Genomic DNA, 17,916 nt, shown 5'->3' with positions numbered 1-17,916 from the left:
CGCCAAAATCAGTGAAGCAGACGGTCTGATGTGGGCCGCAGGACAACCTAAATGACCTATGATTATTTGATTACTGCCGTTTCTGATTCATTCACTATTGATCGCACTGTCGTAGTGAGATTACGGTCAAAAGCCAGCTAGTGTATTGCTGGCATCAAACTGTACTGTACGGGTGAATTTGTGAACTCGTGCTGGACGCTGCAGACGTCTGTGGCTTTTATGTGCAAAGCAACGGGTTTTTAAACAATATTGACCTAAAGGGAAACATTGCAGCAGAATTTCCCATCTTTAAGAGATTTTTTTTCCAAATGAAGAAGAAAGTCACATCATTTGTTGCAGTTTAAATCAAAGAGACATAAATTAAAATTTTTGTGAAATTTTACAGTAATTTTACCTAAAAAGATCATTGTAATAAGTCGTTAATAAAATTGCAATTGATTTTCTTTAATAAGTTAAACTCATTCAGGTTCTGTAAAAGTATTTTTAACTGAATAACGATTTTGATTTATGATGTCTGATTTACGTTTATACTGATTTCCCCCCCAACAATGACACAGTTGGAGTAATTGGGGTTTTTCATCCTGTTTTTTTACTGTTTGCATCCAGTCAACCTGATTAAAGCTGCTGTTTTCCATCACTGCCTCTCCTTGGTGCTTCTGTTTCAAGGCAGAAATGTGTGCAGAACCTCTGGTTTCCCACATTGTTGGGTGTCCAGCTGCTTTGAGAAGAATCCGCCCTGACTTTACAGTCGTGCCTCGGGCAGCACTGCAGCTGCATCACAGTGCAGCTAGAGAGCCAACATCCAGTTAATAACAGAGCCCTTTCTGCCCCGGGAGCTGAGCTCGGCCTCACAGCGTCACTGACTCCCTCCTCCTGCTGGTAATTGAAGACATGACACTTTAAACTGGAGACGTGTGAATCATCTGTTGTGCATGTAGATGGTTGTATAAGATGATTTCATGTCGGTTAGGGTTAGGTTAGGGTGTTGTTTTAATCGGGCATCGTCTATAATTTCTAATATATATATATATATAGGTTTTAATGATGCAAAAATGATTACATGTATTAAATGTGCAGTGAATGAGGGCTTCTGGCCATTTTCTGTTTCAATACGTCAGTTCTTCAGTAATATTGTTTGTTTTTGGTGAGAAAGTAATTTTCCAAATGTGCTGAATCTTGTGTGTGATCGGATGTTCACGCTGGTAAACACTGTAAAGACTAATATAATTGTGCAGAGCTCTACTTCTTTGCTTCCTGGTAGTTTTAGATTTTTTTTATGTTTAGATATCATAACCGCTGCTGGAGAAGCATGCATGCTGAATCCTGTTTTTGTATGCATAGAAAGTTCCCCGACTCATCAGTTTGAATTGTTCATGCTTGATGCTTGAAATTTCCTTGGACGGTTGTACACAATGAGATGTATTCAACTCTTAAAATAGTCAGCCAACAGCTGGTTATCTGTAAAGATATGTGTAAGTCCATGGAGAAGGACAGATTAACCATTGTTAAGTTTCTGATTAACAACACTCATGTGATCTGACCTATCAGACTAATAGATGAACTCTCTTGTGATTGAGGGATTTATTTAGAGTTCATGGCTGTAGTTGTCAGGATGTTTGTGTCTTTCCAGTCATCGCTGTGTGTGTGTTTGATGTTACTGAGAAACTCTTGTAATAAATGTGTTTAAATCCTGTGTGTTTTCGTTTCACCACAAAAGGTGAAACAAAGCACATGTTCTGTGTGTGTGTGTGTGTGTGTGTGTGTGTGTGTGTGTGTGTGTGTGTGTGTGTGTGTGTGTGTGTGTGTGTGTGTGTTTTACATGTTTGTGCGTTATTTGGTTGTTTTTGTGTGCGTTTGTGTGTCAGTTTGTGTGTTTGTATGTATGTTTTGTATCAGTTTGTGAGTGTTTGCATGTGTATCATGGAGCTGCAGTTAAACTCATAGACGCTATATATTTTGCGTCCTTATTGTCAGAGAGGAAATTAATCTGGCGAGCAGCAGCAGCAGCGGCGGTGGTGATTTACGCCTCGTTACGGCTCAGGAAAAGTCCTAGATTGGTTCAATGTGTGTGGGAAATAAATTAGGTTAAGTCAATAGAGGCCGCGGCACTGCGACTAACAGAAATGCTGACATTGGAAGCTGCACGGAGCAGCCGGTCTCATCAAGACCTGGACGTGATTAAATCCTCCACCTGTCAGTCCAGAGCCTTTATGCACACACGCAGTGGCGGCGAGACGACTGAGGTCTGCTCAATGTGAGGATGGCGATAACTTAAAGAACATCAGAACAGATAAAAGTTACTCCTGCTATTGGCTGTTCAAGAGGATGGAGCAAAGCTTTTCCTCCAGGATGAATAATAAATCATAATGTTTTATCTCACCTGTACAAGTGACACAAGAAAGTTTTACATTTCTTCAAATGATTTCACCTGCGGGTTTAAAAAAAATACAAGGGTGGTGGTTGCTGTGGAATTTCCATGTCAAGAGGCAGCTTTGATTGGATCCATCCATCCATCCATCTATCCATCAGCTGTTGATTCCGAACAAAGTCCTTTCTGACAAGTAGAAGTTGTGGAGTGAGGTCAGAGGTCAGAGGTCAGGTTTTACCTGGACAGGTAAGAGATTCCTCATGGCGTCACTGCAGCCGTACAGACCAGTGGTCGCCAGATGAGTGTGTGAGAAATGAGAGAGTGAATCGGTCTTATCTGCTTCTCATCGCTGCTGTGCGACGGTGACAGTTCTCCACAGTTCAGCCTGTTGTTGACAGCAGTGAAATCATAACAGTGGGTGGGTGAGGAGAGAAAGAGTGAAAGGACCAGATAGGTCTCATTCTTCAGCGGCTCTCCCCCTCCTCCTCCTCCTCCTCCCCCCTCCCTCCCGCCCTCACGTCTCCTCTTCCTCGTCGTCCTCCTCCTGGGTTGTGGCCGGACGGCAGCCTGAGAGCAGGTGCTTTCTCCTCCGGTCAGCGGGGGGATGTGGAAGAGAAAGCTGCAGATCAGCAGGACCAGGGCCTCGCGCAGGAAGAGCTGGGCTCTGTAAGTTCACGCACAGCAGGGGGCTTTTGGTTTAATCTGGGCTGAGTTCAGGTGGAGTTGGGGGGGGGTTCGTGGTTTTAGTTTCTGATCAGTTTCTGAAACTGATAGTTTCAGTTTTTAGTTGGACCTGCAGGAAACACATTCAACATTTTATTGTGTAATATAAAGGCTGGATGGGTTGTGTGTTCAGGCTGCTGCTTTCTGAATGAGTTATAATCCTCTGATTTTCAATCGAAGACCTCAGTCCTTTGCAGTCTGGCTCGTAGCGGTTGATTTTTTGTTCACGTTCTACTTTCATAGTTCTATGGTGTACATTTTTTATGTATTCAGTTTATGGTATCCTATTCATCTTGAGGTCACGTTCACACTTTTTCACCTTGAAATCATGTTTAACTTTACTTTATAATCTCGTTTATAAAATTCACAATTTTATTATGAGAATGTACGTGTAGATGTGTACAAGTGTATGCTTCATTTGTAAAATACTCACATTACATTGGACACTGATTGCTTATTATTTGTCATTTGCGTGTGTGTGTGCGTGTGCGTGTAGCAATCAAATGAAACCTTTGAATGACAAATGTATATAACAAAGTCTCTAAGCCGTAAAATGTGTTTTGGAAATCTTTAATGAAGTTATATCGATACATCAATCTCAATTCTTGTTGAACTTTTAATTCTGTAAAAGTGGAGGACATACAGATATGTACTGTGTTGTTTTTGTTTATTTGATTTTACTTTTAGTGATATTTAAAATATATGTATTCGCTGCAGAATTTTACTTATTCTGTGCAGTTTGGATTTAAAAAAATCTCATTGAAAATGAAAGACTTTATGCAAGAATGTGCATATTTTCAAAAATATCTGTTAGAACGAAAAATGTTCTGATTAAAACTCTAAATTTTGTGTTGCTTGTATCTACATTTGTACATTCTGTTTCCATATGATGTGCCATAACATTATGACCACTGACCACACTGATTATCTCTCTATGATGGCTGTTGGTAGATCTCAAATATTAAGAAGAAGGTGAACATTAGAGCCTCTTTGTTCTACTGACTGGCCTCATCCACAGGAGCTACATGGACCATCAGTAATCTGATTAAAGTCATGGAAACACCTCTATCTGATTGGTCTAATCTGATTCAAGTCATGTCGTGATAGAACACTGTTTATGATCTTATCACTTTATTCCCTGTTCATGTAAACGGACCAATCTGAAGCAAACAATCTCAAAGATTTAAACTACACTGACTGAAAAATGTAAATCAGCTTTGGTCTGACAGAGGTGTAACGTCTGCCTCACTCCGATGATGTAAAAGTCAGATGGTGAAATAAGTCACTTTTTTTTTTTTTTTTTTAGCTTCAGAGTAGTTGTGAAAGACAACATATCAGAATGTTGGCTGTGAGTTTTGGTTAGTAATCCAGGAGGAAACACCTCACGTCACAGGTCTGTAAATGCCTTTAGAGTAGCCTGATGATGAGTCATACCTAGAAGTTGGATCCAAAACAAATGCTGAGTGCTTCTGTGAAATGTAAGATGAGTACTCAACAAATCACAGTTGAGTACTCAGCGTTACTGAGGTTAGTCTGAATAGCGAATGTAAAGACATGAATACAAACAATTTGTGCTTCTTCTTTAAATCAACAGTGCACTTTCTCTTGCCTATAATCTCTAATCCAGCTGTTTGCCGACGCTTGATTTTGGTTCTTTTTTCTTTCTTGATTTTGTGACTTTTTCCTTGTGGAGAGGCAGTGGAGTGGAATACAGTCTGATTCAAATCTCCTCCAGGTTTTAAACCTGAACAGCTGGAGTCTGTCCCCGGCTCAGACCTCCAGCACCGCCGCCCTCGTGCTCCGGTTCTCTCTCCTGCCATCTCACTGCATGATCGCTATGTCAATACCTGTCTTACATTCAGACCGATACAGCAGGAAGATCCAGATACGACTGTCAGGAATATTCAAGCTCAGTCAAACCAGCATTTCTCTGGTACGCCGAGCTCCAGGCTATATAATTTATGTCCTGTGTGGAAGTTCAGCAGATGATGCAATTACACTGACGGAGCAGCTTGTTGATGTGATGACGAGTCTCCACGGTGATCAGTCGTGTCATTTCATCTCACAGCTTCTCCTCCATCTCCTCTTTCTGTTGCAGAGCGGAGAAAACAGAAGTATTGAGTGAAGACCTGCTGCAGGTACGGACCAGTCTGAGTGCATGCCGCCGCCGCCACCGCCACCGCCGCCGCCGCCGCCTTTTAATAAAATCATTCAACTACTTATTATGCATAAAATGACTTTTTCAGACGGCTGTTCTGCGCTGCCTTCAGGCGACATTAATGAGCGCTGAAAATGAAGCTCTTATGGAGACAAAAGGCTGAAAGTGTCCCCTCTGATTGATTTGGGGGTGCAGGATTGTAATTGATCTGATTAATGACGCCCTCAGCAGCGTTCACATCAGTTCCACTGAGCTGCTCTAATAATGAAATGAGAAATATTTAAATACAGCAGGTAATGCTGGAGAGAACGAGGCTGTTTGTAAGACGTGCATGAAGGCGGCGCCGAGAAAAGCAAGCTTTGTAACTGTACGTCTCTCTCGCTTCCCTCCTCACACATGTTACCATCAGCATTAGCAATATCCACAGCATCTGTCAACTGTGACGGGCACTGTGTGTTCAGCACCAACTGAAGCTCATGTTTTCACAGTTACTATGACCCTGAACTCCTGTTTTAATGGAGGAGCCCCTCATTAATCCTCTACTTGACAGCAAATTAAAAGATGCCCTTCTGTATGTATCATTACACCCTTAATAAGACATTAACGTGTATCTGCAGGAGCTGCGATTGGCATTAGCAGCCTTGAATAAACATCAGGACCCGTTAATGCTGAAATAACTTCTCCTGACAGCAACATGAGAGATGCCCCTTTTTAGCATTAGCATTAGCCTATAGCCACAGCAGCTGTAATTAGCATAAGCAGCATTAACTAAATATTAGCTTCCTGTTCTGAGAGCTGTCTGGATTATTCTCAGCTCCTCAGATTTTTTTTTTAGATAAAATTAACATTCAGATTATAGAGCATCTTCCTCCTCTCACATCCAGATTGTAGAGCGCCGTACTCCCCAACATCCAGATTATAGAGCATCTTCCCCTCTCACACCCAGATAATAGAGCATCTCCCTTCTCTAACATCCAGATTATAGAGCATCTCCCTCCTCTAATATCCAGATTATTGAGCATCTTCCTCTCCAACATCCAGATTATAGAGCACCTTCCTCTCTAACATCCAGATTATAGAGCACCTTCCTCTCTCACGTCCAGATTATAGAGCATCTTCATCCTGCTATTACTTTCCTGAGTACCTAGTTCCTTTTTATTTGCAGTGAACTACTAACTTGTGATTGTAACTAAGTATTAACCCTCACTAAGCCCTCTGAATCTCACTGCATGATCATTCTTTGCATTCGACTGAAGCTTTACCTGTGTGCGCCGGTAGTTCACGTTCACGTTCTTTCTGTGAATGTGTGTCTTTCAGGTGGAGAAACGTCTGGAGCTCGTCAAGCAGGTTTCTCACAGCACGCACAAGAAGCTGACCGCCTGTCTGCAGGGCCAGCAGGGCGTGGATGTGGACAAGAAGTCTGTGAGGTCGCCCTCCGTGAGTGACGAATCCATAAACTCTATCCTAATGCACAGACGCGGCTGTGGGAGGCTGTGGCTTGGACTATAAAAAATTATAGGAAGAAAATTGTACTATGTACATCTTAAAACGGTGGCGGTGTGTGCACATACACTCTCCTCATATTTCACTCCTGTTGAACACATTCAGTAAAGGATGTTTGAGGATCTAAATGTGCTTATTTCAACTATGTTCACTGCCTGCAGTCAAATGTTTCAGTGCTTCTGTGAAGTTTTCAGGTATCTGTACGACAGGATCAATTCAATTCAACTTTATTTATAGAGCGCCAAATACAACACAGTCTTTTTAAGGCACTTTTACAGGGAAAACTTAACAATTCCACATGAGGAGGAGACAGTGAACTACACTGTTTACTACAGTGAAGATGGAAGGGGTCAGAGGTCACTGTGTTTCCTCACAGTTTCATACTCATCCATCATTTTCTCATTTGGATAAAAATAGGTTAAAAAAAAAAGTGACAAAACGGAGAGAGTTAATTTGTTAATTGCAGCTTTGCAGATGATGAATTCAGCGGAGCGATCAAACGATTCTGTGTTTCTGTACAGAAGAAGCTTCCTCTCACAACGTTGGCACAATGTATGGTGGAGGGCGCTGCCGTGCTCGGGGACGAGTCTCTGCTCGGGTGAGAAACCCCCCCCCCCCCCCCCCCCCCACACACACACACACACACACACACACACACACACACACACACACACACACACACACACACACACCTAATTTATCCATTAATTTCCCGTGAAAAGCATCAAACTGCCACTTTAAGCTCATTTATCTGCTTTATTTTCTGCATGTTTTCAAAGGGTTTCGAGCCGTCGGAGTCAGTTAAAGCTAAATATGAAATATTTGTTTATTCAGACCACACTGACGCCTCGTCACGCCTCCTGCCATATTGATGTCAGACTGTTCGGCTCGGTGCTGTAGTGGATTACACTGTCTTACGTCATGGCTTTAGTAGTTTTTACAATACATGAGGTGAATGCAGTGCGGCTGCTGGTTTCATGGGGTTCGAACGATCAGGAATCGTTGCGGCGTCGACCTCCTTGACCTCCTTTTCTTGCTGCGCTGCGCTCTGATGATTGCAGGAAGATGCTGAAGCTCTGCGGCGAGACGCAGGACAAACTGGCTCAGGAGCTGATCCTGTTCGAGCTCACCATCGAGAGGGACGTGGTCGAGCCGCTGTACGACCTGGCAGAGGTACGGAGGCAATGAAACGACGTGAAACTGTCCGCTGGATGGACATGAGTGAAATCGGATGAGGAAGCTTTTCCATAAAAGCTAACCGATAATGTCCCTACAGTGGGACGTTTGCATGTGTCAGGAGGTTGCAGTCAGTTCATGAGGCGCTCCTCCAGCAAACAGGAATTTAGTGGAATAGTAACAGAGCTGCTTTTGAGTAGAAAGAACAGCTTATGCTAATGCTAAAAACTGTAGTTTCACCTGCAAAGGAACGCATAACCAGCTCACTGACACTTCAGTAACTGCAGTTTTAGCAGCAGAAGTGGTGTTACAGTGATAATTTACTTCACACTGCAAACGTTGAAAGTTTTCACTATTAATGTTTGATGTAATCCCGATCTCACAGATACTGTTTCTTCAAAAATAAAAAGTAAATGATCCAGTAAATGAAATTTGATGAGACAGCGAGGCTGCTGTGGAGTTTAACTGCAGCAGGTGTAAATCCTCGGACACTACCGAGCCTTTTTCTCTTCCTGTTTCACGCCAACGAACAGAGCGAGTTGAAAACCCTCTCCTCTGTCCTCTCAGGTGGAAATCCCAAACATCCAGAAACAAAGGAAACATTTAGCGAAGCTGGTCTTGGACATGGACTCTGCACGCACACGGTGAGTCTGATTGTGTGACTGATTGTGAGACTCGGCTGTGAGCAGCGAAACTCCATCCTCTGTGAACGCTCCGGTCCTGACGCTTCCCGCTGAATGTCACACGGGTTCGATTCCATGACACACACACACACCTGACCTGCTTTGTTTGTAAGTGCTAAAGCTTCAGCTTGGCCATGACTGTTGGAATCATCACGGGAATTAACCATGTCTGAATGTGGAGTACGCTAATGCTAATCACAGCTGCTGTGGGTACAGGCTAATGCTAATGTTACTGTTACTATGGCGACTACCCACTACACCACTTTGTGATTGTACCATAAAAGTACTTTGAGTAACGACATCTCAGAGACATTTCTTTGGACTCTGGTAATCGCTATAATCTCAGTGGAGCGGGTCGTCCTCCATTTGCATGGTTAGCGGTTTGATTCCCTGTCTCGTTGTGTCAAAGGCCCCGTCCACACGAGACAAATTTATCTGTTTTCTCCCCGTCGTTCTTAAAAAAGTTTCCCATCCACACAGGAAACATCTGCATCCACGCACCATGAAAACAACTTAAAACAATGTAGTAAATATGCCAGACCTGTAGGTGGCGCTGTAATGCTGCCATGGAAATACACTAAAAACGGAGAAGAAAACATGGAGCATGAAAAAACTGAGAAATCAATAAATCCACCATCTGGCCTTATTAAAGAGACTAACATCAGTAGCTTTTGTACCTTGATCTGGAGCATGTAATTCGCCATAGTCGTTGTTGTTAAGTGACATCACAGAGGGGGTCGTGGGGTTATAGGTCGGAAGAGGGGCGATGACGTCATCATCTTCAGCTAACGTTGCCCCTCAACATGTCAAAGCCAAGGCGAAAATGTTCTTGGGAGAAACGTTGAAGTCCAAGTTGCTCTCATTAACAGTTGCATGTGTGATTGGTTGAAATGTCTTTCACCCTGCTGGAGCAGTGAAAACAGTGTCACTGTGAGAGCGACTGTTTTCTCCTCCTTTCATACAAGTTCATCATCTGGTTCTCAACTCATCTCCCGTCATATGAGTTCACAAATGATTCCTCCACTGCAGCTCCGTCAGTGATGCTTTTTTTTCTTCTTTTTTTTCCGGGTTGACCCAAATCGGAAGCAATTTTTCCCATCATCCCGCTGTGTGCTGAGCCGCTCTGGCAGCGTTTCATATTATCTGCACTCAGACAGAAAGTCTGACAGACAGAGGGGGACGAGCAGGGCGAGAAAAGAAACTGGCTTAAGCTGAATAAGAGAGGATATATAGACAGACAAGTGTTAGTGTTTCGCCAGACAGAGGCTTAATGCGCAGGCTTTGATGGGCGATTTGTTTCCGACGAGTCGTTTTCTTGAAGTTTCGCCAGCAATGATTTTCTCTTTCGGGAATTAAAATGTGAAGCAAACACGTTGCATTCAACAGCCCTGCCTCCCCAGCATCTTTCTCTTGTCATTTCAAAGCTGGATGAAGTGTTTTGTGCTCGCAGGTACTACCAGTCCACCAAGTCTTCAGGACTGTCCAGCAACCTGCAGCCGACTGGCGCCAAGGCCGACCACCTCAGGGAAGAGATGGAGGAGGCAGCCAACCGCATGGAGATCTGTCGAGTTAGTCCGCAAGCCGTGTTCATTCATCTTTCATTCTGTTAAACCACACACAATAATAAAGGAACGAAAGCGAAAAATTAAGTAAATAGAGAGTAAAAATTTGACTCTAAAGTCTCTAAATGGACGTCAGTGTTAATTTATGTTTTCCACATGACGATTGGCAGTTTTACAAAGTCATAATATATCAGTGTTGTGTTTGCAGCTTTTTTCTCCTGCAACCAAGAGCCCCGGAAATCAGCGAGTGTGAAAGTTAATCAGCAATTTCTGACACGTTCTTGGGCTTAAAAGCTCTTGAGTGAAAATCTATTCGGTTGAATGGGACTTTATGTACGCAACGTCATGAAAGTGGATATCATTCACTTTCTGCTTTCTGACTTTTTGAACTCGTCGCGTCAAACGCCAGTCAGCTGGTTCAGCGTCGTCGTCAGACGTCTTTCGTCCTGCCACATTGCTGTTGTCATAATCACTATGGCCACTTGAGGTCGCCATACAGATGCTTTACAGTCCAGCTATCTTCACGGTAAATAGGTAAAAATGTATCAAAAAGATTATTGTTAATAATCTCATGATTACAGCAGACAAAATCAAGTTTATTCTCGATTTGGACTTTATGAGTTCAATATTTCAGTCTGTTATTTTGCCTTAAAAAGCAGTAATTGTATCATACCGTGTGAGGATTCTCCATCATTCAGCTCCTAAAAATAGATTTTAATAATGATTTTTGGAATTTTTTTGAATTTCTCTCAGCAAGATATGGACTTTAACTAAGTGAGGCTCAGACGCAGCAACAGAAACACAGCTGACATCCTCAGTATTTATCACAGTAGAGTTACACTTGTGCTTTCCTGTTCTAAAGTGTTTGCAAATGGTGCTGGAAAAATGTCTTTTAACAGCTTTCTCTCACTTTGCATACAGGTTTTGTTTCTTTTTCTATTGCTCTATGTTTGAAAATGTGCATTTTTCCCCTCCAGGATCAGTTATCAGCAGACATGTACAGTTTTGTGGCCAAAGAAATTGACTATGCAAGCTACTTCCAGACAGTAAGTGCAACATCTGAGTATTTAATAGCAAAAAAAACTGGAAAAACAAACAGTCCAACCTCTTTGGTGTCTCTGTGTCTCTCCGTCCAGCTGATAGAGGTCCAGGCAGAGTACCACAGGAAGTCATTAGAGCTGCTCCAGAGCATTTTGCCTCAGATCAAAGCTCATCAGGGTGAGTTTCACGTCAACGCACTGCAGATTTCATGATTCTGTCGCTTCTGTGAGCCCTCATATGTGGTCAGCTGTTCTGATCAGTGTGGATAAACCTTCAGCAGGAGGTCGCATGTGAGTCTGTGGCAAACATTCATGTAGTTGACAGATCAGAGGGTTTTTGTTTCTGTTCGGGAAGCACAAATCTTCAATTTCAAGTGTTTAGATAATAGTTATCCTACCAGTGCTGAGAAACTCGTGTAGTTTTTACTTGTATCCTTGTCTAAACCACTTCTGCACTTTGCACTTTCCGACAACAGAAAACTGAGTATTTGTTATACCGATGATTGTAGTAGTTACCTGACTTTTCATTAAAACTGATGAAACACAAATGTCAAACCACCAGAATCTCATAATCACATCTTCTTGTCCTTCAAGAGCTTGTTGGAAACTGTTACTGAGGAAATACAGTATGGGCTCAGGATATTGAAGGTCACCCGAAAAAGAAAGTTTTATAGATATTTTTGGCAACTCTTTAAAAAAGAGGAAGTTGTTTAGTATGCAGAGCATCGACATTCGCTGGACAGTAACGAGGCTGTAAAGCAGAGCCGGGGCCGCTGCTGTATAATCTGTCCGTGTTTGTGAGTGTGTAAATATGTGTGTGTGTGTGTGTGTGTGTGTGTGTGTGTGTGTGTGTGTGTGTGTGTGTGTGTGTGTGTGTGTGTGTGTGTGTGTGTGTGTGTGTGTGTGTGTGTGTGTGTGTGTGTGTGTGTGTGTGTGTGTGTGTGTGTCGCAGAGACCTGGGTGGAGAAGCCGTGCTACGGGAAACCATTAGAGGAGCACTTAGCGCTCAGCGGGAGAGATATTGCCTTTCCCATCGAGGCCTGTGTCACCATGCTGCTGGAGTGTGGCATGCAGGAGGAGGTAAACACATCCACCGCCTCCACACACACACACACTCTCACACATTCACACAGTGTCTCCAGCTCAGTCTTAATTACCCAGCAGAAGTCCAAAGAGGTCCAGTACAACAGTGTTCACCCGAGGCCTGAAACAAATAATCCTTAATGTGTGATATGAAAGCAGCAACGGGTCTCCGATCTCCCTGCTTCTAACCAGCGTTTAATTAGATTTAATATCACATTTGTTGCACATAATGGCTGTTTTAGCTACAAAGTGCACTAACTATGGCTCTTTGAGGAGCACACATCCACATCCTCAAAAGTAACCGAACAAAAGGAGAATATGTTTTTAGATGAATAAATTACTTAATGTTGATACTGACTTCAATTCTGCACACAGGAAAACAAATTTAATTGAAACAAGCTGCATCCCTCATGTGAAAACCTTTTAGTTCATACAGGAGGAGGCAACTTTCCCCAGTTTTGTTCACAGACGTCAGATTTGATTTGGTCTACAATTATAATGATATCACAGGCTACATCATATGAAAATAGATTTTCACAGTGAGGATGAGCCACACTGCACCTTCACATTATGGGTTATTTTTTCTGAGTATTTCTTTCAGCTCATGATTTCCAGAGAATGAGTTGAATTACAGCTCAGCTGATGTGTTAAAGCGGCACAACAATAATACAGCAGCGTATTATAAGCAATGCAGGAGTAGCTTTCCTAGTCACCTACCAGGTCTTTCGTCCAGCAGCTTGCACGCTGCTGTGTGTCCTCGGCAGTCGATCGTCTCGCTCTCATCGTTGGCTCTTTGTTTCTTCCCTGCCAGGGTCTGTTCAGAATCGCGCCCTCTGCCTCCAAACTGAAGAAGCTGAAGGCGTCGCTGGACTGCGGCGTGCTGGACGTCCAGGAGTCCTCTGCAGACCCGCACGCCATCGCAGGTGAGCCTCCAGGACAACGTCAACCATGCTTAGTGATGTTTTTGTTAAGAAGTTCCTTTTGTTTTTGAATAATTTAGAGTTGTTTTTTATTTATAATCTCTTCCAGTGGCTGCATTGACACATTTATAAAATCTTCAATATTTTTATATAATATTTAATATATATATATATATATATTTCAATTATTTCCTCGTTTCTGCAGATTTGATAAAATTTTTCTTCAAAAATTCTCCCTCAGGAGCAAAACCTTGATTTAGTTTGTGTGTCTTTTCCATCAGTCAGACAAAGCAAAGTGTTTTGGACCATTTTTGCTTCTGCGCTTTTAGAAACCAAAAAAAAAACAAATCCTAAGATTGTAGAATGATGAATTCCAGGTATAGCCGGGATTACTGTCAGACAGATGCTTCATCTTCAGCTCTGCTTTCTGGCTCCTTTTGTTGCTGCTGCTGTGCGTTTTAAATGTGAACCGTGATGGACTGCAAAAGAACGAAACGCTTTCAAGCTCTTATAAGGCTGGTATTGATCTTCTGTTTTCCTGTGATGGGGCTTGTCTTTTTTTTTCTGGAGCTGCTGTCGGATGAAAACACTATTTTATCTTACAAAATAGAAGCTTTTCATGAACGACGGAGACATATTCAACCGTTTTTTCTTATTTATTGTAAGAAAAAGTAGGCAGACTCTGAGCATAGATTGAGATTTATTAAAAACCTCAAATGCAACTATTCCTTGACTTTTACAGAAGGGTTTTTAGTTTCAATATGAATGTAAAATAGAAATGTACTGAGATTTGCACTCACACATGGAAGTGTTTCTGTTCCTGCACACTTCCACTGAGTTCAGTTTTTACTGCAGATTGTTGGAATTGCTTCAACGACAAAAAAACCAACCAAAGAAATAAATCACTGCGTCTTCCACTGAGTGTGTGGAGTTATTGGAGAGACACTCGGGTCACAGCTGGCTCTTCCCAGCGTCTATCATACGTCTGTTTCCTTTTTTTTTCCTTTTGTCACACAAAACAAATCTGTAACCTGCTGGTTGCCTCAGAAACACGACGAGCTCCCGCAGACAGATCTGCATTGTCTTCAGACAACCAACACATTCATGTGTTCACAGTGATTTTATCTCCCTCTCTTCAGGTGCTCTGAAGTCCTACCTGCGCGAGCTGCCAGAGCCGTTAATGACCTTTGAACTCTACAATGACTGGATCCAGGCCTCCAAGTGGGTATCGTCCCTGAAAAACCGCCAGGTCTCCGACATTTCTTCATGTTCCTCCTCACTTGAGAACAATCTCTCCTTGTCATTCTGCAGCATTCAAGATCAAGACAAGAGACTTCAGGCTCTGCTGGGCGCCTGTGAGAAACTTCCATCAGCCAACAACAGCAACTTCAAGTGAGTCACTCGCTCCATTTGCATGTGGATCTCCGCTGAAGGCTCATCTAAAGCTCTACGTACGCACCAAAGCAGAAACGTGCTTCAGACTGTGTGAACGTCACTGCCTTCACGCTGCGTTTAAAGTGTTTAGGGTTGTTTCATCTAAAGTTCTTTGTTTACCACCAATTAATATCATAATAATAACTGATTGTATTCTCATATAAGCCAGATTTTTTTTTTTTAAATAGATTGATTTGTTTTATTTCAGGGTGTAGCACCTTTCATGTGCAATAATCAGACACTGACGCCACAAATATCATTCAAAACTGAACTTGAAGGCTTCAACAAATAGCAAAATTTAAACGACTCTGAATTTTCGTCAGAGTAAATAACTGTGGAAAACACTATAATTGGAGGAAATATAACCAAGGATCCTGAGACCTGAGAAGAGTGAGTCAGAGGGACTCACAGTCCAGCTCATGTGAGCAGAGCTGCTGATATTTGCTGAACAGCTCATTAAGTGATCAGAAGCAGGACAGGAAGTGACAAGAAGGAGCAGGATGTGGTCGAGCTCACCAGGAGGTATTTTCAGACAGGCATCCTCAGAGGACACCTGTCAGACCCGTCCAGCTGAGTCCCCGCTCTGTTCACGCGCCGCGGTGACGGCGGCCGGTAATGAAGAGCTGCAGGAGACAGAAGCTGTGGATTTACTCACTGCAGAGTCTCTGTGGTTAGAAAACCTCCGTCATCATTCAGGGTGGAGATCCAGCGCAGGAGGAGCTCAGGACTCTTCTCTTAGTTCCCACATAGTTTCACATAAACCCTCATGTGGTGCGTTATTAGGAACACATGGCTGAAAGCATTCCTGTTCCATGCAACAATGTGATCTTCAGTTTTCTCTTCAGAAAGGTTCTGATGAATGCACCAGAATAAATACTGTTCCAGAGGCAAATATTGATCAAATAACCAGACTTTTACAGAGTCTGACTGACCAACACGCTGACTGTGCCTTCATTAACAGGTACTTGATCAAATTCCTCTCCAAACTGACTGAATACCAGGATGTGAACAAGATGACACCAGGAAACATCGCGATAGTCCTCGGACCCAACCTGCTCTGGACCCACAACGAAGGGTGAGAGCACACGCACACATTTACACACTTTAGTTTAGCCTTTTCTTTAGTATGAACTTTAGTGTTTGGCTTCCTCACTGTGGTTTAAAGTAAACTCAGTAAACAACACTATCAGCTTTACATTGATTGGTTATGTCCTAAAGCTCCAAAACCGTAATTTAATAATCCAGAGCTCTCCACAAATGAACTGAGTGTATAAGAGGAAGATTCCTTGTCAGTGGAAGTCAGTTTGAACCCTCTCTGTCTCTCTGCTTCAGCTTCACAGTAATTCTTGCAGGTTTTATCCTGTAGCTCCTCCTGTTGGGAACAAAAATCAATTTTTCATGCAGGAACTCGGTGACTGAAGCCAACAGACAGAAAAGAGAAGGACTCGCTGTCCGCGGGGATTCTCTTTCTTCACAGCTCAGTCTCTCCTTTTCCTCATTTTGTTCGGAGGAAAACAAGAGAAAACCCTGCAGACTGCAGCACACGGCCCGGCGCTTTAGTCTGCTCTCAGTGCTGCCTGCTCTCTACACTTTCCAGATTTGTCTCAAGTAGTAGTCTTTGGCTGATTGACAAACCTACTGATGTTTTTTTCACTTTTTCTAAGATGTTGTTATAGAAATAAGAAAACTACATATACCAACCTAAGATCTGAAACCTGAAAGTTCAAACACAAGTACAAAAGCCACAACATGAGCTTTGTGACACTGGAAACATGAAAAAGTGATGAAACGCAAAGCAAGTGAATCCTAACATTGTTGTTGTTGTTAACTGTTCTTAGTGGAGATTTTAAATGAATAACATAATAATTTAGTGATCCTCCATCCACATGCCTGTTAAATTTAGTGTTTTATAGATTACTATCCTCATCTTGGCAATTTTATCAACATTTATCAAAAAATTTAACTGAAAATGACCACACACGCACACAATTCCACCCCCCCACCCCCTGGAAAGTCTTCGATGCCCCCGAGTGGAGAACCCTGTTTCTGCTGCTTTTCATTTTATTTAGTAGAAAACGAGCTGCAGGCAACAGAAACCAGCTGGTAGACTAGAGGCTCCTGGAATGGTCTGCATTCATTATAGTGATGGTGATGATGATGATGATGATGATGATGATGATGATGATGATGATGATGATGATGATGATGATGATGATGGGTTAGCAGTGTGAATAAGGCACTGTGTAAATCTTATCTCTCCATCCCTCCTCAGCTTTTCATTAGTGGTTTAACAGGCCCGATCTTCAATATGACTGTAATATCCTCATTTATTGTTTCACAGACATCATGAAAACGTATTAATCACCCTCCGAGTGTTGAATTCTGTTGATCCAGATGGATTTTGTTTCCGTACATAAACGACTTCCCTCTCTGTGCGCTGCAGCAACATCACGGAGATGATGACGACGGTTTCCCTGCAGATCGTCGGCATCATCGAGCCCATAATCCAGCACGCCGACTGGTTCTTCCCCGGAGGTGAGGACGGATTAAACCACAGACACAGACCTTCCCGAGGATTAAGATCTCCTTCCCAGATAACTAAGAAGCAGGAAATAAACTGCTGATTGTTGTTCCATCCCAGAAATCGAGTTCAACGTGACGGGAAACTACGGCAGTCCCATTCACACCAACCACAACGCCAACTACAGCTCCATGCCGTCTCCGGACATGGATCAGATGGATCGCAAGCAGAACGACCAGAGCCGGCGGCCGCTCAGCGTCGCCACAGACAACATGATGCTGGAGTTCTACAAGAAAGACGGGTATGACGCTGCTGCACCGGCCTGCCGCTTCTTATCTACCTTTAAGAACATAGTCGTTAAAGTTTAAACTGCACCAAACACACCGTGCAACGTCGGGAATAGAAAAGAACACAAATACGAAAGTTACAACACAAAACAGCCACAACAGAATTACAAAAAAAGACTGTTTGAATGGAGGCCAGTAAATGAGCAGTCAGGTCCAGAGTCCTCCTTCCATTAGAATCAGAGTTTGACCTCTGACCTCCTGGTGTTGACTCGGGACATCATGTCCGTCCACCTCGGAGTCCGTCAGCAGTTCTCAGCCTCTTTTGTCTCTGCACACCTTCTATCTGCTGACTGACTGCTGAGGAGGAGGAGGAGGAGGGAGGCCGAGCCTCTTAAGTCTCCACATGGCCGCCGTCTGAGAAAACAGTTTCCTCTGACCTCTGACCTCAGCCAGAAGCT

General features: G+C 42.9%; 1 protein-coding gene across 3 annotated transcripts in view; it reads left to right on the top strand.

The window, feature by feature from the left end:
• LOC308108819 (rho GTPase-activating protein 44-like) overlaps positions 1 to 17,916 on the top strand; it is a 57,183-nt gene that overhangs the window by 27,272 nt on the left and 11,995 nt on the right. For 2 of the 3 annotated variants that reach the window (XM_080462068.1, XM_080462067.1), the window contains exons 2-16: positions 5,190 to 5,229; positions 6,567 to 6,686; positions 7,274 to 7,350; positions 7,814 to 7,925; positions 8,496 to 8,572; positions 10,062 to 10,179; positions 11,151 to 11,219; positions 11,310 to 11,391; positions 12,166 to 12,293; positions 13,108 to 13,219; positions 14,356 to 14,437; positions 14,528 to 14,608; positions 15,612 to 15,725; positions 17,094 to 17,185; positions 17,292 to 17,472. In XM_080462068.1, the coding sequence (XP_080318194.1) occupies positions 5,190 to 5,229; positions 6,567 to 6,686; positions 7,274 to 7,350; positions 7,814 to 7,925; positions 8,496 to 8,572; positions 10,062 to 10,179; positions 11,151 to 11,219; positions 11,310 to 11,391; positions 12,166 to 12,293; positions 13,108 to 13,219; positions 14,356 to 14,437; positions 14,528 to 14,608; positions 15,612 to 15,725; positions 17,094 to 17,185; positions 17,292 to 17,472 (1,485 nt within the window). The remainder of the gene's footprint in view (positions 1 to 5,189; positions 5,230 to 6,566; positions 6,687 to 7,273; positions 7,351 to 7,813; positions 7,926 to 8,495; positions 8,573 to 10,061; positions 10,180 to 11,150; positions 11,220 to 11,309; positions 11,392 to 12,165; positions 12,294 to 13,107; positions 13,220 to 14,355; positions 14,438 to 14,527; positions 14,609 to 15,611; positions 15,726 to 17,093; positions 17,186 to 17,291; positions 17,473 to 17,916) is intronic. The other variant, XM_080462069.1, reaches the window with a different exon arrangement.

Source organism: Lipophrys pholis, assembly GCF_963383615.2.
Source record: "Lipophrys pholis genome assembly, chromosome: 1".
NCBI lineage: Eukaryota > Metazoa > Chordata > Actinopteri > Blenniiformes > Blenniidae > Lipophrys > Lipophrys pholis.
Note: the sequence above shows the minus strand (reverse complement) of the source record. Positions and strands in the feature narration are given on the sequence as shown.